The sequence below is a fragment of the Macaca nemestrina genome, chromosome 4 (genome assembly GCF_043159975.1).
Source record: "Macaca nemestrina isolate mMacNem1 chromosome 4, mMacNem.hap1, whole genome shotgun sequence".
Taxonomy (NCBI): Eukaryota; Metazoa; Chordata; class Mammalia; order Primates; family Cercopithecidae; genus Macaca; species Macaca nemestrina.
Window position 1 is genome coordinate 20,077,920 of NC_092128.1, and position 25,767 is coordinate 20,103,686.

Below are 25,767 nucleotides of genomic sequence, written 5' to 3' on the forward strand. Positions count from 1 at the left end.
GTAAGAATGAGACTGAGTAATGTGTGTGCTTGACTGAATTAGATTACAGAAGTATATGTAACCAGAACTCAATTTGGTACGTGTCTTAGTTCGTTTGGGCTGCTGTAACAAAATACTTTGGACTGGGTCACTTATAGACAATAGAAATTTATCACTCACAGTTCTGGAGGCTGAGAAGTCCAAGATCAAGATCATAGTAGGCTCGGTTTCTGGTGAGGGCTTGTTCTTCATAGCCAGCGCCTTCTGTGTGTCCTCACATGGCAGAAGGGGCAGACAAGCTCTCTTGGGCCTTTTTTAGAAGGACACTAATCCTGTTCATGAGGGTGGGGCCCTCATGACCTAGTCACCTCCCAAAGGCCCTACCTCTTAATACCATCACCTTCGGATTAGGTTTCAACGTACAAATTTTAGGGGGACACAGATATTCAGACTATAGCAGTGTGATTGCTAAAGGTGGCCCCTCCTGACTGCTACAGAACACCCTTAAATGAATGTGTCCCTGGAGGGCTTGGAAGTCAAACTCCCACCACCTTCCTTGATGGTATCATTTGACCCCAATGATCATCTTTCTGCAGATAATCACCAATCTCGCTCATTGGCCCAGATTTCTCTCTCAAACCCTAGAGTCACATTTCCATCCACCCCGAGTTGGCTCCTCACCTTCCATGTGAGCCTCAAACGACAGGCTGCCCTTGGTGACCCCGCACCATTCGTAGGAGCCATTTCCACATCTGTTAATCTCCTTCCTGCTTCAGGCCACTGCACTCGCCACCCCCTCTGCCTGGAGCAGCCTTCCTGTCTCTCTCTCTTCGTTCCTCATCCTCTCCTGACCTTCCTTGCTGTCCATCACAGCATCTTGCTTATTTCCTTACCAGTCTTCTCTGTTCATCGTTATTGTTTGTCTGTCTCCTCTTCTCAGCCATAAAGTTGTGAGCAGGAGACCTTTCCATCTTGGCTAACACCTTATACCCTGAACTTAGCTCACATGACCGGTAGGTGTTTGTTGGACTTATGAATGAATGAATGAATGGATGTGTTAGTCTTTGGGGTGGACATGGGAGGCACACTGATGAGACACAGCCTCTTCCTTCAAGTAGCTCATGATTTGGGGTGGGGTGGGGGGGCAAGTGAGTAATGAGTAAGCCAAGAATACAACCTAAGTGTCACGAGAGAAGCACATGCAGGGTTCTGCGGAAGATAGAAAAGGGGATTCTGAGGTGTGACAGGAGTTACGGGAAGGAGGGGGGCCGGTATCAGTAAAGGGAGCAATCTTTGCAAAAGCATGGTGGTCAGAGAGCACGTCGAATAGCTGGGGCATGGGCTGGTTGTAGGGGAGGGTAATACTAATGGCACAGGTGGGAACAGGGAGCTGAAGATTCTTGTATCTCAGCTGAGGGCTTTGGATTTCTGAAGGCTTTTAAGAGCCACTGGAGGATTTTGAGAATGGGGTGACATAGTTGGATTGTTTCTTTTCTTTTAGATGAACTTCATATATACAGAATGGATTGATTAGCTCTGCATGTTAGAAAACTCCAGATAGATTGGAGGGGCTAGGGGAGGCTGCAGAACTTAGGGTGGGTTATGGCTCGTAGAGAGAGAGACCACAGCCCTGACTGATTACCATGACCAGGAACACACACCTCTGATCAGGGCCAGGGCATTTACAGGGCTTCTCAGCACACCTTCCCTTGGCCCACAGCGCCAGGGTTTGGGGTGTGTGTGTGGGGGGCTCACACATCTCTAGTGACACTGTTTGGACAAGGTGGGAACTTGTCATGCTGGAAGTGCTGCCACCCTTTGCATATGGGGCTTAAGACACCACCCAAGAAACACTATAGAAGCCATTTGAAAGGATGTTTGTAGATGCTGTGGCCTCTCCTGGTTCCTGAACCGAACTTAGAGTGAGCGAGGAAGCAGGCAGCATCCATGGTCTCAGGACACCTCTGCCTCCTGTGCTTCCATGTCCTGGAAAGCCTGTCTCTCACAGAAGTTGTGCAAGGCAGGGCTCTGAGCGGGTCATTGTAAGGCCTAAATTAATTGGTGGTGGTGGGGAGGACGGTGTGTGAGGGTCCACAGCGCTGGCAGGACCTGGCTATAGGCATGAGCTATTAAGTGGCATATGGGGGAGGGTCAGGGTTTTTTTAAGAGCCTGTTGGATACTCAAGTGGAACTGCCTAGTGGACAGTTGCAACTGTGATTTAGAATCACCTCTGACTTTTTGTTCTGTCTTCCCCGTCCCTTCCATTGGCTGCTGAATTTTATCATCTTTTTTACCTTAGTGCAGTCTCTCTGACTTGGAACTTCTTTTCTGTTCCCTTCACTGTCCTGATCACACTCCTTGCCCCATCGACCGTGCATATCTGTGTGTATCATGGAGCACTATTTTATGCTTCTTTCCGCTCTGCCAGATTGATTTTTCTGCAGGATAACTTTGGTCAAAAAGCCGCTCTGCTCAGAATATCCTATTCCTTCCTATTGTCTGCCAAGATTCTCACACTCTTGGGCCAACTTTTCCAGTATTATTCTCTCCAACCAAATCCAGCCACTGCAGACACATCCCACTTTGTCCAGACATAGTGCCTTTGTCCTTGCTGCTGCCTCCAGCCGGCGTGACCCCTCTCTCTCTTAAGCCTCCTGATCCCTTGATATAGAATAAAAGCTTAATTTAGAGCCGAATTAAGGCATTGAGCCTGCCACATAAGCTGTTTACTGTTTGTTGGAATTAATACCCCCCAGGGAGGCAGTGGTGTCTCCTGGCTGCTTGGGCATCGGTGTGGATGTTCGTTGCTGCTGGCTCCTGCCGTTGGGAGGGAAGGTGCCTGCTCATGCTTAGTCATGGGACGTCGTGTGCCACTCCTGCTCTGAGTGTAATAGGAGACAGAAGAATCTGGAAGCTCATGGTGTCCTTTTCCCTGTTGTTACAAGACTGTGTTTTAAATTAAATTATTTTAGAAACAGATGGCTGACAGAGAAATTTTTTTGCCTTTGTTCTTAGTGAATTGAGTTATTTAGTTTAGTTTGTTTTGGTTACTCAAAGTGCTGACAATCTTGCTTTCTAGGTTGGTGAAAGAGGATTGCATTTTATTTAGGAAAGAATAAAGCAAAACAAAGCAAAACAGAACATCTTCTAATAAATCCTCTGGACCTTGCCTTCAACTAAACCAACATTTTAATATCCTTAGCTCCTCACATGAGAAAATCATGCACAGAGGTAGAGTCCGTAAACCCCAACATGAAGCCTAAACTGATGTTTTAGCTAGAATAGTTGAATTTTTTAAAAACCTTGCAGTATTAGTATTTCAGTATTGTTTGGTTGCAGTCATTGTTTTCTGAAGTTCCACATGAGTTCTCTTTATGTTTGGGTGAGGTCACTAATTGTTATCCGTGTTCCATCTTTAGAGGAGGAAATGGAAGGGATGACTAATTACGAGGGATTTCTCCAGGGGAACTGAGCAAGTTGGAGATAGAACAGCAACCAGTTCTGTTCTCTGTGGAATGTTCTGGAGACTTTGGCCCCATTATCCCTCTCTGGATGGGATTGTATTTTGCCAGTGCTGAAGAACTGTGCTTTTTATGAGCTGGTGTTTTTCCAGCTAAAACTGAAGCTGCCCACTACCGATATCATGGCCATTTATCATTTGGGGGCTCCCTTTCTGGGGGAACCCCTTATGGTTTGAGGGTTAGAGAAAACCTCATAGCATATACATAGGGTCTTATTTTCCTTCCACTTGGGAAGTCAGATGTCAACACCCATTTTTCAGGTAGTAATTTTCAGGGACAGTGTATCTTGTTAGAGGATGAAGGAACTGAGACCCAGGAATGTGAAATGGCTCCTCCAGGTGGGCCAGGATGTGGCCCGAGGCCTGCAAGCTCTCATCTCTGGCACTCTCTATTATTACACCATGGTGCCTCTTATTTGAGTCAGGAATCAAAGATGTGACCTATGGTAATTCAAACATTTTAATGTTATCTGTGACCTACTAAAAGTCAAGAAACAAAGGATGTCAAAGGAAGACTTCAAAATGAAGTTTAAGAATATTCGTGAACTTAGAACAGTGGGGATAAGCGCAGTCAGTTCCTTTCCATTCACTCCCAGGCTGATATTTTCTGTGTTACGAGACACAGAACTAAAACTAAAACATATCCAACTACAGCCTAAAACACTGATTTGGGAATAGCAGTTTTTCCTCCCATGGACATGGGAAACCTGCCTTCTAGTTTCAGGCAGAGCATGGCCATCCTGTCTCATTTCTGTGGATGACGCCCTCTCCCCTGCTCCTCCAGGTCTTTCACAAATTCTCTGCTCTCCTGGTGAGCTCCGCCCCATCCCTCAACCACTCCCTATTTTCAGTGGATGTCCTGGACTTGTTTTTTGTTTGCTTGCTTGTTTGTTTTTAATAGGAAATACTATATCCAGAGAAGCCCTCTAACCAGAATTCCCACAAATCCTCACAAATAAATCTGTAAAGTTTCCTGGTCTGTGAACTCACTCTCAGTCTGCCCTCCATGGTAGTAATTTTCAGGGACCCTGTGTCTTGTGGAGGATCAAAGGCCACTTCCTCTCTGGGTTCCATTCCTTCCTTCCTTCTCAGCCCTGTGGGCTTCTCACTGGTCCTTTCGTCTTTGGTATCGTCATCTCTTTTGCATTACTCTGTCAGCAGTGTTGTCACCCTTTTGATATCATTTGAGTCACCCTTTGGTTCCAATTATAGGTTCCAAAACAACAGTAAGAACGACAACAACAACAAAAACCCATACACTGCTTCCTGATGACAACCCGAGTTACTTTCATTTTTATTTTGCAAGAATTGTATTTTATTTATTTTACTATTATTATTTTTGAGACAGTCTTACTCTGTCGCCCAGGCTAGAGTACAGTGGCAAAATCTCAGCTCACTGCAGCCTCCCCTTCCTGGGTTCAAGTGATTCTCCTGCCTCAGCCTCCCAAATAGCTGAGATTACAGGCACGTGCCACCATGCCTGGCTAATTTTTGTATTTTCATTAGAGATGGGGTTTTGCCATGTTGGCCAGGCTGGTCTTGAACTCCTGACCTCAGGTGATCCGCCTGCCCTGGCCTCCCAAAGTGCTGGGATTACAGGTGTGAGCCACCACGCCTGGCCTATTTTGCAAGAATTTTAGACATAAAGTTGGAAAATGAATGCACAGGGTTCCCATATACCCTTCATTCAGCTTCCCCTAATAATAACATCTTACATGATCGTAGTGGAGTTACCACAGTTAGGAAGTTTGCATTTGTTCAATGCCACGAATGAAACTACAGGCTTCACAGGGCTTCACCAGTTCTACCACTTCTGTTCTGGAGTCCAGTCCAGACTTGCACATCACATTTAGTTGTCACGGCTCCTCAGTCTGCTCAGTTCCTCAGTCTTTTCTTGCCTTTTATGACCTTGGCATTTTTGAAAATCAGATCTTTTGTAGAACATCCCTGGTCCTGGGTTTATCTGATGCTTCCTCATGATTAGAGGAAACATTTTGCATTAGCTGCTTCGCCTTTTTAGAAACTTGCATCTTTAACCAACTCCTCGGTGATTCTTCTCTCTCGTCTCAGAACCAAGCAGCTTCCCCAGACCCTCCAGGTCCCACCTCCCTTCCCTATCTCATGCAGTGAAGCTGCTTGTGAAGTTGATTGCGTGGAGCTCGCGTTTCCTCATCTGCCCTTCACTAGTCAGCCTGGCTTCTGCCACCACGAGCAACGTGCACGCCAGGAGGGCCTCTCCAGCCTGCACGTGCTTGATCTCTCGGGGTCATTCAGCACAGCGACTCTTCCCCAGTACCAACCGATTTTCTGTTTTCTTGTCACCTCCTGTTCCTGGTTTTCCTCTGTCTCCCTGGCTTCTCTTCTTCACGTTTGCAGGTTTATCTCAGGCTTGGATATTCATCTGTATGCTTGATATCACCATGTGAATTTCCCTAAAATAAATCCCAGGCTAGTGCTTCTCAAACTTGAATGGGTGCGTGAATTACCTGGGGGTCATGGTAAAAGCAGTTTCTGATTCCGCAGGGTCTTGAGTGGGCTTGAGATGCTGCATTTCCAAAACACTCCCGGCTGATGCTGAAGGTCCGCCGACTACACTCTGAGGAGCAAAGTGCTAAATATACCACTCTGAGCCGCTGTCGTCTTAAGTTCAACTCTAGTGACCACATAACTGATCTCTCTACATCTCCTCCTGCCCCCATTAGCCTGTTCTGCGCACAGCAGCAAGAGGGATTTTTGAAAACCATTTTTCAGATCGTGTCATTCCCATGCTTTTAAATAGCTTCTTCACTGGCTTCCCACTGCATTTGCCGAGTGTCCTCAGCATTGTGCCTTCCAAGCTTTGCATGGTATGGTCTCCTGCCTTTCTCTGACTCTACCTTGGAGTTTAAGAACTTTTTTTTTCTGTTCCTCTCCAGACATGCTGGTCTCCTCTGTGTTCTCCAGTCGGCTGCGTTCCCAGTACTGCCCCTCTGCCTCCCACTCCGGGACCGTGGGCAGATCCCACATCTTTTGCCCACATAGTACCTCAGAATGTGCCACTCTGCAAACTGTTGTTTTCCAGTTAAGACAAAATAAAGAACTTACATGAGAGTGTGAATTGACTGTTCATATAGCATGCTGTCTAGTTTTTATAATTTTAATTTTTAATTTGAGCATGGCCTAGTCTCTGAAAAGGCAGTATGTTGATTTCCATACTGGTTCAAGAACCTTGTCTCATTGCAGACCCATAACAAAAAGCTTGTGGATCACACCGTGAGTAACAGTGGGTTAGGACACTCTTGTCTGCCTTCACGTCTCCTGCACACACACACACCCCTCACGCCTCCCCCACCCACACACCTCCAGGAACACGTGGTCTTAAATGTGAAAAAAAAACCCTTAAAACTGTTAGAAGACAAGATAGAAGAGTAACATAATGTCTTCTAGTGACGGAAATGATTTCTTAAACCTTCCATCTTAAAATATATACAGGTGAATCTCAAACAACAACAAAAGACTGATAAATTTGACCATATTAAAACTGAGACCTTTTTTTTTTTTTTTTTGAGACAGGACTTTTGCTCTGTCACCCAGTCTGGAGTGCAGTGGTGCAATCTCGGCTCACTGCAACCTCTGCCTCCTGGGTTCAAGAGTTTCTCCTGCCTCAGCCTCCCGAGTAGCTGGATTACAGGCACCCGCCACCATGCCTGGCTAGTTTTTGTATTTTTAATAGAGATGTGTTTTTGCCATGTTGGCCGGGCTAGTCTTGAACTCCTGATCTCAGGTGATCCACCCACCTCAGCCTCCCAAAGTGCTGGGATTACAGGCGTGAGCCACCGCGCCCAGTCAAAATTGAGACCTTTTGTTCATCAAAGACGCCAGTAAAAAAACCCAAACAACAAACTATGAACTGGAGAAGTTATAACTGACCTAAGATACGAGGATCCGAAACACAGGTGTACCCCTGCCCCATTTTATTGCACTTTGCAGATACTGCGCTTTTTACAGACGGCAGGCTCGTGGCAGCCCTCTTCAGGTAAGTCTATCGACACTTTATGTCTTTGTCACAATTTGGTAATTCTCACATTTATGATGTTTTCATTATTATATCTGTTATGGTGATCTGTGATCAGTCATCTTTGATGTCACTATTGTAATTTGTCCTGAGGGGCCGCAAACTCTGCCCATATACGAAGGCAAACTTAATAAATGTGTGTCTCCTAACTGCTCCACTCACTAGTCGTTCTCATGTCTCTCTCCCTCTCCTGAGGGCTCCCTGTCTCCTGAGACACAGAATTTTCAAAGTAGTCCAGTTTATAACCCTGCAATGGTCTCTAAGTGCTCAAGTGAAAGGAAGAGTTACTTGTCTCTCCCTTTCAGTGAAAAGCTAGAAATGATAAAGTGAGGAAGACACGTCAAAAGCCAAGGGAGCCTAAAAGGTGACCTCTTTTTTTTTTTTTTAAATTATACTTTAAGTTCTAGGGTACATGTGCATAACGTGCAGGTTTGTTACATTAGTATACTTGTGCCATGTTGGTGTGCTGCACCCATCAACTTGTCAGCACCCATCAGCTCGTCATTTACATCAGGTATAACTCCCAATGCAATCCCTCCTCCCTCCCCCCTCCCCATGATAGGCCCTGATGTGTGATGTTCCCCTTCCCGACTCCAAGTGATCTCATTGTTCAGTTCCCACCTATGAGTGAGAACATGCAGTGTTTGGTTTTCTGTTCTTGCGATAGTTTGCTGAGAATGATGGTTTCCAGCTGCATCCACGTCCCTACAAAGTGGTGGGATTGTAAACTAGTTCAACCATTATGGAAAACAGTATGGCGACTCCTCAAGGATCTAGAACTAGAAGTACCATATGACCCAGCCATCCGATTACTGGGTATATACCCAAAGGATTATAAATCATGCTGCTATAAAGACACATGCACACGTATGTTTATTGCGGCACTATTCACAATTGCAAAGACTTGGAATCAACCCAAATGTCCATCAGTGACAGACTGGATTAAGAAAATGTGGCACATATACACCCTGGAATACTATGCAGCCATAAAAAAGGATGAAAGCTGACCTCTTGCAACAAATAGATTGCCAAGTTGTGAATGCAAAGGAAAAGTTCTTGAAGGAAATTAAAAGTAGTACCACAACAAACACATGAATAATAAGAAAGCAAAACAGCCTTGTTGCTGATATGGAGAGAGCTTGAATGGTCTGGATAGATTAAATCAGCTGCAACACTCCTGTAAGCCAAAGCCTCATCCAGAGCAAGGCGTTAACTCTGATCCTCTAAAGGCTGAGAAAGGTAAGGAAGCTGCAGAAGAAAAGTTTGAAGCTAGCAGAGGTTGGTTCATGAGATTTAAGGAAAGAAGCTGTCTCCATACATAGAAGTACAAGATATAACAGCAAATTATCCAGAGGATTTAGGTGAGTTCATTGGTGAAGGCAGTTAGACTAAACAACAGATTTTCAGTGTAGATGAAGCAGCCTTCTAGCGGGAGAAGATGCCATCCAGGACTTTCACAGCTAGAGAAGTCAATGCTCGGCTTCAGAGCTCCAAAGGACAACTGACTCTCTTGTTAGGGGCCAATGAAGCTGAAGCCAGTGCTCACTGACCCTTCTGAAAAACATGGGGTCCTTAAGAATTATGCTGAGTCGGCTCTACTGGCACTCTGTAAGTGAAACAACACAGCCCAGATGACAGCACATCTGTATAAAGCATGATTTACTGACTAACTTAAGGCCACTGTTGAGACCTACTGCTCAGAACAAAAGATTCCTTTCAAACTATTACTGCTCATTGACAGTGGACCTAGTCACCCAAGAACTCTTACGAGATGGACAAGGAGATTAAAGTTGCCTTCATGCCTGTTAACACACATCCATTCTGCAACTCATGGATCAAGAGTAATTTTGACTTTCAAGTCTTACTATATAGGAAATACATTTCATAGCTGGGTGCGGTGGCTCACTTTGGGAGGCCGAGGCAGGAGGACTGCTTGAGGCCAGGAATTTGAGACTAGCCTGGGCAATATAGTGAGACCTTATCTCTACAGAAGAAAGATAAAATTAATTAGCTGGGCATAGTGGCACAAGCCTATGGTCCCAGCTGTTTGGGAGGCTGAGCTGTGGGGGATTGCCTGAGCCCAGGAGTTCAAGAGTGCAGTGAGCTATGATTGTACCTCTGTACTCCAGCTGGTAAGGGTAATACTTTTCTTAAACTGGGTGATGGGTACTCAGGTGTTATCTGTGTTATTTACATAACTTATATATGTATATATATTTATAAATAGTATTATCTACTTAATATTTGATGATAAAACCAGTACCAGTTGGAGAAGTAACTTGATAGAAGATATTAGTATACATTTTGTGTTGGAGAAACAAGGGGAAGACACTTTTTTCTAAACCAGGAAGATAAATGGAATGTGGGGAAGGAGAAAGGATGGTTTTTGTAACAGCACTAAAAATCTGCCTAGGACAACCTGAGAACTAGAAGAAGAATAAGAAGTTGGCCAGGTGCGGTGGCTCATGCCTGTAATCCCAGCACTTTGGGGGAAGGAGACAGACGGATCACTTGAGGTTGGGAGTTTGAGGCCAGTCTGGCCAACATGGCGAAACTCCATCTCTACTAAAAATATAAAAAGTAGCTGAGCATGTTGGTGGGTACCTGGAATCCCAGCTACTCTGGAGACTGAGGCGCAAATCGCTTGAACCCAAGAGGCAGAGGTTGCAGTGAGCCGATTGCACCACTGCACTCCAGCTTGGGTGACACAACAAAACCTGTCTCAACAAAAAAGAAAAAAGAAAAAAGTTGCTGGAGATTCGTGAAGTTGGGGAGTGGTTAAATAATCAACTGCTTTTGTTTGTAAACTCTTGGAAATACTGGGGCCAGGAGCCCTTGTTTTGTAGCAGATTTCATATCCACAGAGAGTTGAGATGACTCATCATGTTTTAGAAACTCCACAATTTAGCAAGGAAGCAAAAATAATGTTTCTGTCTGGATGAAAGCTCTTTAGCGACGCTTGACACTGCTGTCCCTTGGGCCTCCCAGGCCAGTTCTCAGAGGAGGAGGTGTTTTCCCAGCGTCTGTGCCTGCAGCTGTGAGCTGTCCCCAGGTGGACTGTGGGGCCTCAGAGTCCACAACATGTGCCTGCCCGTAAGTTTTAGTAACAGAATTTAGCAAGTGCTTTCAACTCAATTGTAGTCTAAGATAGTTTAGTCTTTTTTTTTTTTTTTTTTTTGACAGGGTCTGGCTCTGTTGCCCAGGCTGGAGACAGTGGCACGATCTCAGCTCACTGCAACCTCCACCTCCTGGGCTCAAGCGATCCTCCCACCTCAGCCTCTCAAGTAGCTGGAATCACACACAGGTGGTTGCCACCATGCTCGGCTAATTTTTGATTTTTTGTAGAGTCGGGGTTTCGCTATGTTGCCCAGGCTGGTGAACTCCAGGGCTCAAGCCATTCACTTGCCTCCTGCCCTGGCCTACCAAAGTGCTTGGATTATAGGGGTGAGCCACTAGTACCTGGCCATTTAGCATGTTTTTTAACTAAATTTCCTCACCAACAACTTTAATTCAGTGGCTTGATTTGACAAAACACAGTGTGGTATGAAGAGCCTTCAGCCCCTGCAAAGGCAGGAACCTGCCTGTTTCTGTGCTGACCCTGTGGGTTGCTATTTTGAGCCTTATTTGCACCATGAAGGATTGGCCTAGGTCCTAAAGGATCTATTAAGCTTGAAAAGTACGTGATTCCATGATTGACTACTATGGTTCAGGAAGATTTCCAGGTAGAAAAACATGACTTAAAAAAAAATGTCAGGCTACCACTTCGTCTTACTTGTGAACGTCTGAGACAGACAAGTTTTGGAGACAGCTGGGCCTCTTCCTCACTACTGTGTAATCATGGAGTCGGTGTGGCCTGGCGGTGAGAGCTCAGGACAGTTTCCCACTGTGATGTCCAGCATGGCCGGAACCTGGCCAGGGCGAGGTGCAGGTGCCTGGTAGGCTCCCTGTGAACAAGGGTTTGCTGCCTAGATGGAGAAAAGGCCTCAGTACTGGCTACTTGGACTGGGTGGCAGACCCGGGTCAGCCGGGAGCAGTGCAGGAGTCCAGGGTCCGGCGTCATTCAGGTGGGCGTCACAGTCTGAGAAGCACCCGTCTCACCCCAACCCCTTTCCTTTCTCTGTCATCCAAGAGAGAACCTTTCCCTCTTTTGTGAGCCTACTCTTCAGAGCTTGAAAATTGATCTCCAGGGCTTGAAATTAGAGTCCCTGAGGCCTTTTATGCTGTGAGAGGACTCGCCTGGGTTTCCTAGCCTCCTCCTGAGTTAACTGCAGAAGTGATTCCCTTTGGCATTGCAGCTGCTTTGTCCCTCCTAGGGCTTGGCAGAGAGAAAGAAAGAAAAAAAAAAGCATCCCGGCTTGGCACGCCTTCCGTTTCTTAATACGAAGTTTTTGTTGCCATCATGTTCTAGTCAGGAGGATTTTTTTGTCCCTTTGGTCACTTTGCCCTCCCCGTTTCCTGTCCTTAGAAGGCAGAGTTGATTGAATTCTAGCTTGCATCAGATACTCAGGTTCATAAATTAGCCACTAAACGTTGCTCTTCCTGGTTATTTTATCTCTTGCAGTCTTCCGGTTCACTTCCAAATGCATTTGTGATTTGTTTTAAAAGGGAACTTGCTCCTTGTTCAGATCTAATATTTCAAAACAAATTATATCATAGCAGTTTTAAAACAGACACATAAAATGATTTATCCTTAGGAAAACGTTCAGATTTATATGATACACAATTTGACAGAACCGTTATTTTATTTCTTCTTATATTTATAACTTGTAAGCCTTTATTGTAGAAAAGAACATCAAAAAAAAAAAAAAAAAAGAACAGCTGCTATTTTACTGTGGTCATCATAAGTATTGTGTTTTCTTTTACCTGTGCTTGGGACGTGACAGGTAAGTAACACAATCACTTAGGCAAGGAATCCTACAGCCAGGTTGTATGGAAGACAACAAATGCTGTATAATATTGCTATGAAACAACTTAAAATACTGATTTAAAAAATCCTTCTTGTATTATTTATTCATTTAAAAAATGCATATGATATAGAAAGGAATATGACCCTTTAAGCATTTTATATATGGTTTAAGTTGGTGACTTTCAGATGCTAGGAGAACCAGCTAGAAATACTTTATCTATGGCACTAAATATTATTTACAAATTTTGGTATATAGAAACAAAAATCTATTCACAGAATTTTGTCTTAACTTTTGATCTCCATCTCTGCTAGTGAGTCAACAATACCTCTGGCTGTCCCTCTTATAGCTTCTATGCGTAACTTTTAATTCCATATAATATGTCTTCTGTAAACTCACAAATTACGTAGGAGTATTTTTGTTCATTTATACCATCACTGTTTGTTTAGATTTAACCATATATTTATCTTTTTTTTTTTCCTTTTTGAGATGGAGTCTTGCTTTGTTGCCCAGGCTGGAGTGCAATGGCATGATCTCAGCTCACTGCAGTCTCCACCTCCCGGGTTCATGCGATTCTTCTGCCTCAGCCTCTCGAGTAGCTGGGACTACAGGTGTGTGTCACCACACCCAGCTAATTTTTCATTTTTAGTGGAGATGGGATTTCACTGTGTTGGCTAGGCTGGTCTCGAACTCCTGACCTTAGGTGATCCACCTGCCTTGGCCTCCCAAAATGCTGGGATTATAGGTGTCAGCCACCACGTCTGGCCATATGTTTATCATTTATTCTCTATTCTCAGATCTTCCTGCTGAGATAATAACGCTTCTTTTTGAAGGATATCCTTATTTAGGAGCTCCTTTACTGAGGGTCTTCTGTTAGTATAACCACTGTTAAGCTGAAAATGTCTTGATAGAGAGTTTTCCTGGTTATTCACCTCTGAGATGTCAGAGAGTTTCTCTCAGCACTTGAGGATTTTGTTTCGTTGTCATCTGGCTTCTAATTCTGTCAGGCAGTTATTTTTTGCTTGTTTGGTTGCTGTTTCCTTTTTCTCTGACTGGTTTTACAATTTGTCTGTGGTCTGTGGTATCATCACATGTATAGGTTTGGATTTTTTTTTTTTTAATTCACCCACCTTGGGATTTTTTGGTCTTTGTGAATTGAATGGTTCGTGTCTCTTATAAATTTTGGCAAATTCTTAGCACTATGTCTTTGAATATTGTATCTACCCTATTCCCTTTTATTTTTTTCCTAAAACTTTGATCAAATGTATGTTGGACTGTCTTATTCTGTCTTCTATGTCTCTTAGCTTCTTTTATTAATATTTCACTTTTCTTTATTTTCCTGTGCCCTTTTCTGAGTAATTTCTTCAGACCTATCCCCCAGTTCACTAAATCTTGCTTCAGCTCTGTCTAAATTGCTGTTTTATGAGTATATTGAGTTTAAAATTTATTAATTATAAAATTTTTATTTCTAAATGTTTTAAAAATATTTCTGGCCAACTTGTATAGTGTCTTGCTCGTTACTCATGTTTTTGGTCTTTATTATTTTAAATGAATTAAATATAACTTTAAAAAATGGGTCTCATAATTCTGATACCCAAAGTCTTTATAGATCTGATTCAATCTAGTTGGCCTTTTTAAAAAATACTTTTTTCATGGGATTTCTCTTGACTTTTGTTCATGGTACTTTGGTTTCCTATGTATTTTATGATTTTTAATTCTGTGCTCTGCAACTGTAGCTGCAGGAAGACTTTGAAACCCGGCTGTGAGTGTGTTCTTCTGGGTGTGATTTATGTTACTTTCTGACAGGTGCTGGAGACCTGGCCCACTTTAAATTATGACTGTAAGCACACAGTTGTTAGGACCATACAAGTAGTATAGGTTCCACACTCGGGACGATGTTTCACACAATAGTTATACAAAGTCAGAGTTGAGACATATACTTTTCTTTTCCCTTGTTTGGCTTAAACAGCAAAAATGTATTTTCTCGCTGTTCTGGAGGCTAGAAGTCCAAGTTCAAGGTGTGGCTTCCTTCTGAAGCCTGTGAGGGAGAATCTGCTGCAGGGCTCTCCCCTAGCTGCTGGTGATTTGCTGTCAATCTTTAATATTCCTTGCCTTGTAGGTGCATTGTTGTGATCTCTGCCTTCATCGTCACATGGTGTTCTCCTTCTGTGTATGTCTGTGTCCAGTTCCTGCCCGTTTTTTTTTTTTTTTTTTTTTTTAAGATGGAGTCTCACTCTGTCTCCCAGGCTTGAGTGCAGTGGCATGATCTTGGTTCTGAACCCTCTGCCTCTTGGGTTCAAGCGATTCTCCTGCCTCAGCCTCCTGAGTAGCTGGGATGACAGGTGTGTGCCACCACACCTGGCTAACTTTTGTATTTTTAGTGGAGATGGGGTTTTGCCATGTTGGTCAGGCTGGACTCGAACTCCTGACCTCGTGATCTGTCCTCCTTGGCCTCCCAAAGTACTGTGATTACAGGTGTGAGCCACCGCGCCTGGCCCACATTTCTGCCTTTTATACAGTCACCAGTATATTAGATGAGGGCCCACCCAACTTCAGTATGACCGCATCTCAGCCAATTACATCTCCACTGACCCTGTTTCCCAGTATGGTCATATTGTGAGATCCCGGGATTTCAACATAGGAATATTGGGAGCACATAATACATAAGTCATAGCAGTGTCTTAACCTGGGTTTTCCCCCACAAAGCAAAGTCTGAGACATGGGTTTGTGTGCATATTTTATTCTAGGACATGATCCTGAGGAACAGAAGTGAGAGACTGAGGAGAGTTCAACAGGGAAAAGGGAAAGTCAGTCCAAGGTGTTCTCAAGTCAGACACTATTGGAAGCTGATACTATTTTTGCTGTCTTCTGAAAAGTAGATATTTTTCTTCCTAACTCACTCTTTCTCCGAGATTATGATACTTCCTGGGTCACCAGTTTTGGAAAATGGTCTTCAATTGGGTTCTTTCCTTGTCTAGGGTAACACTTGTCTCTCAGTCCCCTTGTGGCCTGAACAGCTGGCCAGCTGGTCCAGTACCTGCCTTGGGTCCTCAGTCACTGCCCTCGTGCAGCTCCTGTTTTATTCCTACATTCAGCACATTCCCCTTACTGTCTTGCAGGCCATCCAGTCACTTAGAAGATGGTTTTTAAACATTTATTAAGCAATCTTAAATGTTCTGAAGTGGAGAGTTTCAAGATCTGTAGTCTGCCATATTGCTATAAATAGAATAGAAATGACTTACTTAAAAAAAATAGAATGAATTCAAGACTATCCTTATGCCATTTCACAAAGGTATGTTCTGATAGACTGTTGGGATTAGAGAAACGAGGTGTTGTTACGGATTTTGATAGTTGCTCAGTCCCCAGCCTGGGCTGCAGAGGACAGTCCCTGGGCCCTGGACTGTCATTAGTGGCTGGGCTGTCACTTGTCCTGTTTCTCTAGGCTATGTCATACCTGAATTACCGGTGGAGAGGCCTCAACTTACTAAATGATGATGACAGCAGTCACAAGTTAAGGAATACTAAAGTTTGAATGGATGATGGGATAATGTTGGCACTTGTCAGAACTTGGTATCCTTGGATTCCATCCATCCATCCATCCATCCATCCATCCATCCATCCATCCATCCATCCAGCTGATGTCAATTGAGCTCCTGCTGTAGATCACTTACCGTGCTAGGCACTGGGGAGACAGGTAAACAATGCCTGTCCTTAGGAAGCCCAGAATCTAGTGAGCAGATAGTTCATTTCAGTGGGCATGATAAGGGCAGGGAGAAGCCTAGGGAGAGGCGCCAATCTAGCTTCAGAGCATCGAGGATGAAACTCGTATATGTGCTGCATCTGAAGGGCCAGAAGGAGCCATCCAGATGGAGGGCCGGGGAAGGGCATTCCAGGCGGGGGTGAGAGGATCCATCCATATACAGAGCTGGGGAAGGACATTCCAGGCGGGGGTGAGAGGATCCATCCATATAGAGAGCCGGGGAAGGGCATTCCAGGCGGGGATGAGAGGATCCATCCATATAGAGAGCCGGGGAAGGGCATTCCAGGCGGGGGTGAGAGGATCCATCCATATAGAGAGCTGGGGAAGGGCATTCCAGGTGGGGATGAGAGGATCCATCCATATAGAGAGCTGGGGAAGGGCATTCCAGGCGGGGGTGAGAGGACCCATCCATATAGAGAGCTGGGGAAGGGCATTCCAGGCGGGGGTGAGGACCCATCCATATAGAGAGCCGGGGAAGGGCATTCCAGGCGGGGCTGAGAATGGACACAGCCATGGAGGCCAGGGAGTGTTTGCATTTAGGGCACTGCAGGTGCCAGAGCATAGCTGGGAAGGCCTGAGAGTGGGGCAGGAAATGGCAAAAGCTGAGCCTGCAGGAAGCCTGGGGCCTTCATGTGGAAGCCTCAGCAACTGTGTTGGGGAGCACAGCTGAGGAACTGGGGAACTCTCTTACTTTGGTAGTGAGAGGTGCAATGAGTTGTTGTGGTCATTTCTCGTAGCAGCCAGCTCCTACCACCGAAGAGAAAACACACAGGCTTTGGAGTCAAGGAAGCCTTATATTCAGATTCCAGCTCCACTCTGGGTGGTCTTATAATAGATTATTTACCTTCTGGAAACCTCTCTTTCCTCATGTCATAAGTGAGAGAAAATGGACTAAACAGCCGCCTCTGTTTCCAGTATCCTGTGGTTCTGTGGGAAAAACTATGTAAATGTGCCCCCCCACCCCACACACACAGCTTAGGTAAAAACAGTGCCCAAGTTTGGGAATATTTGCAGATACTGTCCTGATGGTAATTCTGTCAATTTCTGGTTTCCAGCTAGCTGTTTAACTTCTGACGGTGATTCATGGATATTTATGGTGAATGGATGTTTGTTGAATGAGTAAATTCTCATGCCTGAAACAAAACGTTAGCTGTATGACTTCCAATGCATTGCACTAACCCAGCTCTGATTTTCTTGATAGATGAGCTCTCTCCGGAACAGCACAACCTTTCTTTATACTCCGTGGAGCTCGTGCTGAAGAAAAGCACTGGACACAGCGCTGCACAAGTGGCCTTAACAGAAACCGCTCCCGGGTCCCAGTACAGCAGTCCTCTCCATGTCACAGCCCCGCCATCTGCCGCTACTTTTGATACAGCCTTTTTTAGCCAAGGAAAACAGACTGAAAGTACAGCAGATCACAGCATCTTTGTGGCAACTTACGTGTCAGTGACGAGTAATGAGGTGGCTGTTGATGACGATGAGATGGATAACTTTCTGCCGGATACTCACTGGACCACTCCACGGATGGTTTCTCCAATACAGTATATCACAGTCAGCCCACCGGGGCTGCCCGGGGAAGCGTTAGAACCTGTGCTCACTCCATCATTACCCATGGTTTCTTTACAAGATGAAGAAGTGACATCGGGCTGGCAGAACACAACGCAACAACCAGCGGCATATGCTGAGTCCGCCAGTCTTTTCCACACCTCTCGGTCAGCTTTTCGCACCTCTGAGGGCATCGTTCCAACTCCTGGCAGGAATTTGGTGCTTTATCCTACTGATGCTTACAGTCATTTATCAAGCAGGACTCTGCCAGAGATTGTGGCTTCCCTAACAGAGGGTGTGCAAACCACCCTTTTTTTTAGCTCCTGGTCTTTAATGCCGCAGCCGTTAGGTGATGGCATTACTATACCTTTTCCCTCCTTGGGGGAGGTCTCACAACCTCCAGAGGAGGTTTGGGCCACAAGTGCAGACAGATACCCTGATGTGACCACCATGTTGAGTCAAAGCCTAGAAGAAACCATCTCTCCAAGAGCATACCCTACTGTGACTGCATCGCACGCAGCCCTTGAATTCAGCAGGACACATTCTGCGTTGCTTTCAACTCCTGTTGCGTTTGCGACCTTCTCTGCTCCACCAACTGATGTTTCATCTGACCCCTTTCTCCCTAGCGACTCCAGCAAGACATCAGAATTGCTTAGCAATTCGGCCCTCCCCGGTCCTGTGGACAACACTCATATCCTGAGCCCGGTGTCCTCATTCAGACCATACACTTGGTGCGCGGCCTGCACTGTGCCTTCACCTCAGCAAGTTCTGGCCACGAGCCTCATGGAGAAAGACGTGGGATCAGGGGATGGTGCCGAGACTCTGTCCATGACCGTGCTGGAAGAAAGCAGCGTCTCTCTAATGAGTAGCGTCGTAGCAGACTTCTCTGAATTTGAGGAAGGTCCTCAAGTATTTAATACGCTTTTCCCCTCCAGACCTATGGTCCCACTTTCTTCTAGATTCATGGAAATCTCAGAGACGAGTGTTGGCATTTCTGCCGAGGTGGATATGAGTAGCGTTACAGCCACACAGGTTCCCCCTGCCCACGGCCGCCTCTCTGTGCCAGCATCACTTGATCCTACTGCTGGCTCCTCGTCTGTTGCTGAAACCCAAGTGATGCCATCCCATGTGACCACTGCATTTTTCTCCGTCATCACCAGCATTCTCCTTGACTCATCTTTCTCTGTCATAGCAAACAGAAACACACCGTCGCCTGCCATCAGAGACCCGAGTGTTTTTATGCCTTTCAGTCTGCTTCCTTCAGTGGAGCCTTCACGTTTCTCTGACCAAGAACCTTCCAGTTTTTCTGAGCATAAACCCGGAGGTGCTTTGGATTTTGCATCCAGCTTTTACTCAACACCCCCGCTGGAACTCAGCGGCTCCGTCCCTTCGCCTTCGGAAGCGCCTGCGTCTCTGTCTCCGATGCCGAGTGACTTGTCTCCCTTCACGTCTCAGTCTTTCTCTACCTTGGTTGAGACATTTACATTGTTCAACTCTAGTGGTCTGCAGTCGTCTCAGCTGTCTCTTCCTAGTTCCTCAAATCTTGAGTTTTCGCAGCTCCAGCCAAGCTCCGAGCTGCCTTTAAACACTGTCACTTTCCTACCTAGCCGTTCTGGGGCGTCACCGTGGTCAAGCTTCCCTTCTGATTCTCTCGAGTTTGTTGAAGCGTCTGTGGTTTCACTGAGGGATTCAGAAGCTCATTTTACCTCAGCTTTCACTGAAACTACCTCCTATCTTGAGTCTTCACTCATTTCCCGCGAATCCGCAGTCACCGCACTGGTGCCCCCCAGCTCCGAGTCTTTGGACATTTTGACGGCTGGGATTCAAGCAACATCACCATTGACCACTGTGCACACAGCGCCCATTTTAACTGAGTCTTCTTTGTTCTCAACTCTGACACCTCCTGACGACCAAATCAGTGATCTAGACGGTCATGTGTCTGTCCTGGCCTCTTTCTCCAAAGCCATTCCCACTGGTACAGTGTTGATCACTGACACGTACCTGCCATCAGGATCCTCATTTGTTTCTGAAGCAACCCCCTTCCCTCTGCCCACAGAGCTGACCGTCATGGGCCCATCACTCACACCCACAGAGGTGCCACTGAACACCTCCACGGAAGTGAGCACAGCCAGCCCCGGTGCTGCCACTGGTGGTCCCCTCGACTCCACCCTGATGAGCGACACCGCAAGTCAGAGCCCCTCAGAGGGCAGCGCTGCTCCTCCCCTGCCGTCCCTGCATCCCGTGACCGCCTTCACTCTTGAAGCAACAGTCGACACGCCAACACTGGCCACCTCCAAGCCGCCATATGTTTGTGATATCACAGTCCCCGATGCCTATCTGATCACAACTGGTAAGGGCCAGCTTCCTGCCGCCTCTCTGGGGTGGGCAGTCTTTCTAAGGAGCTTGTGTGCACTGCCTGGGAGGTTTGGAGCTTCGTGGTTAAGAGTAGAGGCGCTGGGCTCGGTTAACTCCCAGGTAGCACTCCTATGCTTACCTCCTGCGCGTTCTCAGGACAGTTATTTATCCTCTCTAATCATCTGCTACCTCACCCATTAAACAAGGAGCTTAGTTAAACCTGTTTCATTGGGCTATTGTTCCAATGTAAATGCATTAGTCCCTGCAGAACACCCAGCCCCTGCCTAGCACGTCAGAGGCACGCACGGGATGATGTGTATTAGTCAGCAGCTGCAAGGAGAACAAATATTAGAACAAATATAAGAACTAAACAAGCCTTGGAAGGATCTTTGTCTTACCATAACCAAGTAGGTGCATGGATGACATAGTTTAGACAAAATATTTTTTGTTTAATTCAAGCAATGAGTTGGGCAACTATGTAAGAGCAACCCTTGCAATTTCTTACTCATTTACTATTCTTACTTTTCCTCGAAAGGAGACTGCACTTTGCTCTCATAGCTCCCTGTAAATGCTCCTTGGTTCCCGAGGAAAGAAAAGTTGAGTGACTAAATATCCTCTGAATCCAGTCTCAGCCTTTGGTCTCCTCCCCACCGCAGCCTGGGTTGCTAGCAGACCGGCCAGCAGCTTCCCTTGCAGTTGCATGGCTGATCTGGCCACGTGAAGCTGGCGCCCACCCGAGGGCATGCCTGACAGGTAGACTTATTTCAAGGGTAACATCCTGTGATGGTGGCCCGCTTGGTCAGGGTCTCTGCATTTTTCCTCATGAGAGATGACAAGTGTGTGTGGTCTCAAGGGCCATGACTGTGTGCTGAACCACAGCCTGGTGTTGGCGAGCAGCCTGTCCTCTGTTTTGATTTTGGTAGTAGTGGAGGACAGAAATGACACAGGGGATGAAAATGGCAGAAGAGGTAGAGGAGGAGTGGGGTGGAGTGGACCAGAAAGGAGAGGAGCAGAGAATGTGGAAGGGGGAGGAGGAGGAGAACACGCTGGGTCTTTTCCTCCCTGTGGTCGGGGCGGGGCGGGCGGCTGGGAGCCTCTGCTCACTGTGACAGTGCCCCATCCCTCTGAGCAGGTGGGAGCGAGGATCCTGATGGCAGGTACGCGTCAGTGATCAACATCGTACCAGTGGGAATGGCTTTGGAGAATGAGGTCAGGACAGCCTTTGCTCCCTACACGCCAAAGGGAAGCATTCGTTATTCCGCGTGACAAGTAATGATTGAGCACCTAGTATGTGTGAGGTGCTTCTGGAAGCTTCTAGGGATATACAGATGGGTAAGACACGGCCCTCCCGTGAGCAGCTCAGGGACTAGAAGGATGGTACTGAGCCACAGAGTAACAGCGGTTTCTATGGAGTTCTCCAAGAGTGGCTATTTGGGATAACCAGAGCTGGTTTGGAAGAATGTGAAATTGGAGATTCCCACAAAAGGAAGAGTAGAATGTCGTCATCTGGGGATGAAGAGAAAGTGTCTTCTGGGGGAGGAGACAGTCATCATGGCTGGAGATTAGGCATAGTGATGGGAGGAGCGGGTAATTATGCTTGGAAATGTGGTTGGAACAAAATCATGAACTTGAATCTCAAGATTAGAGTAGTCCAGGGAGGAGGGAAAAGAGTTTCTCGTGCTCATGATACTTTTCTTCCTTCTTACAAAATTATTACAAAGTAGATACAAAATTGTTACAAAGTGGTCAGTTGTAAGCAGCTTATTTAAAGAGTTACTGAAAGCTTCTTTAGGAGTCCTCATAGCTGGATTTAACTTTCGTATGTGGTGTACACTTAATGACATTTGCTGTGGGTATTAGGCATCCATGTATTTTTAACAGCTTTTTGGAGTAAAATTCAGCCGTTGTAAGTACACTTGAACAGTTTTTGTAAATGTCCAGAGTTGTGTGTAGGTGTTCATGCTGTTAAATTGTGTCTTTTAGCAGAGATAAGTGCCTCCCGGTGGTACCTTTGACCCAGAGGAAGTATCGGCTCATTTCTCATCTTCGCTTAGATTGGAACTTGCTGTCCTTTTCAGTTATTTGTTAGTGAGAGAGTGCGGCGAGGGGGTTGAGGTGACTCTGCGTACCCCTGAAAGGATTCTTCACGTGTGCTCTGTGATGATAAAGCAGAGCCACTCTGGGTGCTGGGGGTGTGTAATGGTGGAGGAAGCACTTGACTGCACGCGCCCTGGGAGGCGTGAGCTGCGCTTGCACCCAGGGCCTTTCTGACCGTGTGCTGCCTTGGAAGTCTCTGTCACCTCTCTTCTCTTAGCTCTGGGAAACATTCATTTAGGAAAAGATCTGTAGGATATTTGTTTGCTGATGATCCCTTTTCCCAAAGAGTGATGTCCTCATATCCTAATGTTGCAGTTTTATAGCTTTCTCAGATTCCCTAGAGAAAGTGGAGGTCATGGTGGTGGCTATGAGGACTTTGCAGAGTGGCATTTGGACCAGTGATGTGGGGCTGTTTACAACGTGTTCTTCCTGCTTTTCTCTTCAGGGGTTTTCTGTTTCTGACTTCCCATTCTGCCTCTTATTTCCCCCAAGTTTAGCTCTTGCCTCCCTCCCTCCGTCTCTCCCTCCTTCCCTGTCTTCCTTCTTTCCTTCCCCATCCTCTCCCTCTCTCCTCCTTTTCTGTCCCCTCTTCCTTCCTGTCTCCCTCCTCCCTCATTTCTCCCTCCCTCATTTCTCTGTCCCTCTTCATTTACTTCCTTAAATAAGGCATTTTCTTTCCATTCTTCCCCCTCTCTTCCTACTTATTTTATCTTTCCCTTTCAGATCTATGGCATAGTCCAACCCACTTGGAGCCTACGTGGGCCATGTGGAGTTGGCTGCTGGTGTGACTCAGCAAGGTGGTTGGGGGCTGTGGATTTGTTCCAGTGGTCTCATGAACTAATAAAGAAGCCTCCGCCCACCTTTAAAAAAAATTCAGATCACTGATTCCTGGGAAAAAACAATCAAATATAACTTAAACATTTGCTTTTTAAAGAATGAAGAATACAGAGTGATTCTCTATCTCCAGTTTAAAAAATTAAAATCAGGAAATGGAAAACAATTATAATATCAAGTGTATTCTAATTCTGCGTTATGGGAAGTTGATGGAAGGGGAGAGAAAAAATAGGAAAAAGAAGAACAAGCTTACTAAACACTGAGAGACAGGCTTAACTAGTATAGATTTTTAAATGGAACTTTTAAAATATGAAAACAAACAGAACTGGACTTTGGTTATGAGAATTATTTTATTTCCTACATAAAGTTTTAATATGTGGGAATTGTGGAACTCATTTTTCCCCATTATTAGTGGTAAAAACTCTTCACTTTTGCCTTGAATCATTGGGATAGGAGACCTCATTTTACAGAGGAAAATGTCATCTGGTTTTGTTGAGTAACATCTTAAGGCCTTTAAAAACATTACTTCTGAGAGCTTTTAAAGCCTCATGTTTTGTTGTCAGGGACATAGCTGAGAGACAGCCTGGAATTTGTCCAGGTGAAAATGAGAACTGGAAGCTCCTTGTCCCCTGGCTGGGTCATCACTGCTGATTCCTGATCTAACCTATCTGGGGCAGAGAGGGTTTTCTTAGTGTGTTGAGCTGATGCTATGCAGAGTTGACCTGGTGTCTTCTAGGTCCCCACTGCCGTAGTTAGCAGCAACTAGATCCTTAACCCCTGTTCTGTCTTGGTCTGGCCTTTATTTTACAAGAAGACTTTTAGAGCAGCTAATGCATTTTGGCACAGTGCTAGGGTCCAGAAGTCTGATGTGTTTGTTATTCGTAATGATATGAAAATGCATTTGGTGGTTTGCTTTCATTTGTAGTGCTGGCCAGAAGAGCTGTGCAGGAGTACATCATTACAGCAATCAAAGAAGTACTGAGGATTCACTTCAACCGTGCAGTGGAACTGAAGGTGAGTCCCGGCGGCTCAGGAGTGTGTGATGTCTGGTGGGCCTGGGGCTGATGTGAGAGCCCCAGGTTAGAGGCAGGTGATTATGGCCATGGACTCTTTCTCTTTCCTCTCTTCCCCCCGTCTGTTCCTGGTTAACTCCTGCTCATCCTCTGGATCTCCACTCCACTGTCACTGCGCTGGGGAGGTCTTTCCTGATCGCACATGAGGTCAGGGTTAGTCCTTTAGGGGATGTGTTGGCAGAGTTGGAACAAAGGGCTCTCAGACCAGAGGCAGCAGTCTGGGGTGACAGCCTTCATGATTTTACTTCCCTTGATTCACACAAAAGGACTTGGATTCGTGTTTAAATTAGATGTTAGAGTGAGTACAGGTGCATCTTTCTGGACATTTGGTGGGATAGAGATGGAGATCCAAATCTTTTAGACTGGATCCCATGCTGGTCCCACTTCTCAATGATCCCAGAAAGCCACAGTCCTTCTAGAGCAGAGCCATCCAGAACCAGAACCGCGCCCCACACGTGGCAATGCAGCAGTGAAATGGAGCTCATCCAAACCGAGATGGGCTGTGGGTGGAAAATACATACTAGACTTCAAAAATGCAGTGAAAAAGGAGTGTAGAATGTCTCATTAATAGTGTTTTGTATTGACTTCATGTTGAAATGATATTTTAGATATATTAAGTAAAATGTATTTAAAATTAATTTCACTTGTTCTTATGTTTTTTTATGTGCCACTAGAAATGTTTTAATTGCATATTTATTTTGGACAGTGCTGCTCAATAGGATAAGTACCCCTTTCTATGTGTTTTAAATACAACAAACACCTTGAATGCCCTGTAACTCATTATTCAGTTCATATTTCTGACTCTTCTTTCTTGCTGCTCTCATAATTTTGTGCTTTTTGTGCAAAGGTTGGCAGAGAGTAAAAGCAGTAACTGAAATAAAATTTTGATTATCCGTGATGCACCACTCCTTCATTCGAAACTACTGGTTTTTTTAGTTTATTTATAATTTTTTATTTTTCTATCCAACACAACTTCCTTTAAGTTTGAATTGTCTTTGTATTTCTTATTTCCATAGGTTTATGAACTATTTACTGACTTCACTTTTCTGGTAACATCCGGTCCTTTTGTTTACACGGCAATATCAGTCATAAATGTGCTCATAAACAGTAAGCTTGTGCGTGACCAGACTCCTTTAATCCTGTCTGTGAAACCTTCTTTCCTTGTGCCAGAGTCCAGGTTCCAAGTTCAAACAGGTGAGACAACTCAGTATAGTTGTTTTTATTTGTAAAAAGAATTTCATTTTTTTTAATATTTCTAAAATATTGGAAATCATTGTTAGAATTTATTGTTATGATGATGATTTTTAGAGATAGGATCTCACTCTGTCACCCAGGCTGGAATGCAGTGGTGTGATTATAGCTCACTGTATCCTTGAACCCCTGAGCTCGAACAATCCTCCTGCTTCAGCCTCCTGATAGTTGGGACTAAAAGTGTATACCACCATGCCTGGCTAATTTTTTTAAAAATCTTTTTTAGGCCAGGTGTGGTGGCTCACATCTGTAGTCCCACCACTTTGGGAGGCTGAGGCAGATGGATCGCTTGAGTTCATGAGTTTGAGACCAGCCAAGGCAGCATGTTGAAACCCTGTCTCTATGAAAAATAAAAATATTTAGACCAGGTGCGATGGCTTACGCCTGTAACCCC

The 25,767-nt window shown here is 45.3% G+C and overlaps 1 protein-coding gene across 4 annotated transcripts in view; it reads left to right on the plus strand.

Moving 5' to 3' along the window:
• Positions 1-25,767, plus strand: part of LOC105471308 (KIAA1549 ortholog) — a 201,853-nt gene that overhangs the window by 42,348 nt on the left and 133,738 nt on the right. For all 4 annotated transcript variants that reach the window (XM_071094402.1, XM_071094401.1, XM_071094399.1 and 1 more), the window contains exons 2-4: positions 17,420-20,113; positions 23,975-24,063; positions 25,139-25,316. In XM_071094402.1, the coding sequence (XP_070950503.1) occupies positions 17,420-20,113; positions 23,975-24,063; positions 25,139-25,316 (2,961 nt within the window). The remainder of the gene's footprint in view (positions 1-17,419; positions 20,114-23,974; positions 24,064-25,138; positions 25,317-25,767) is intronic.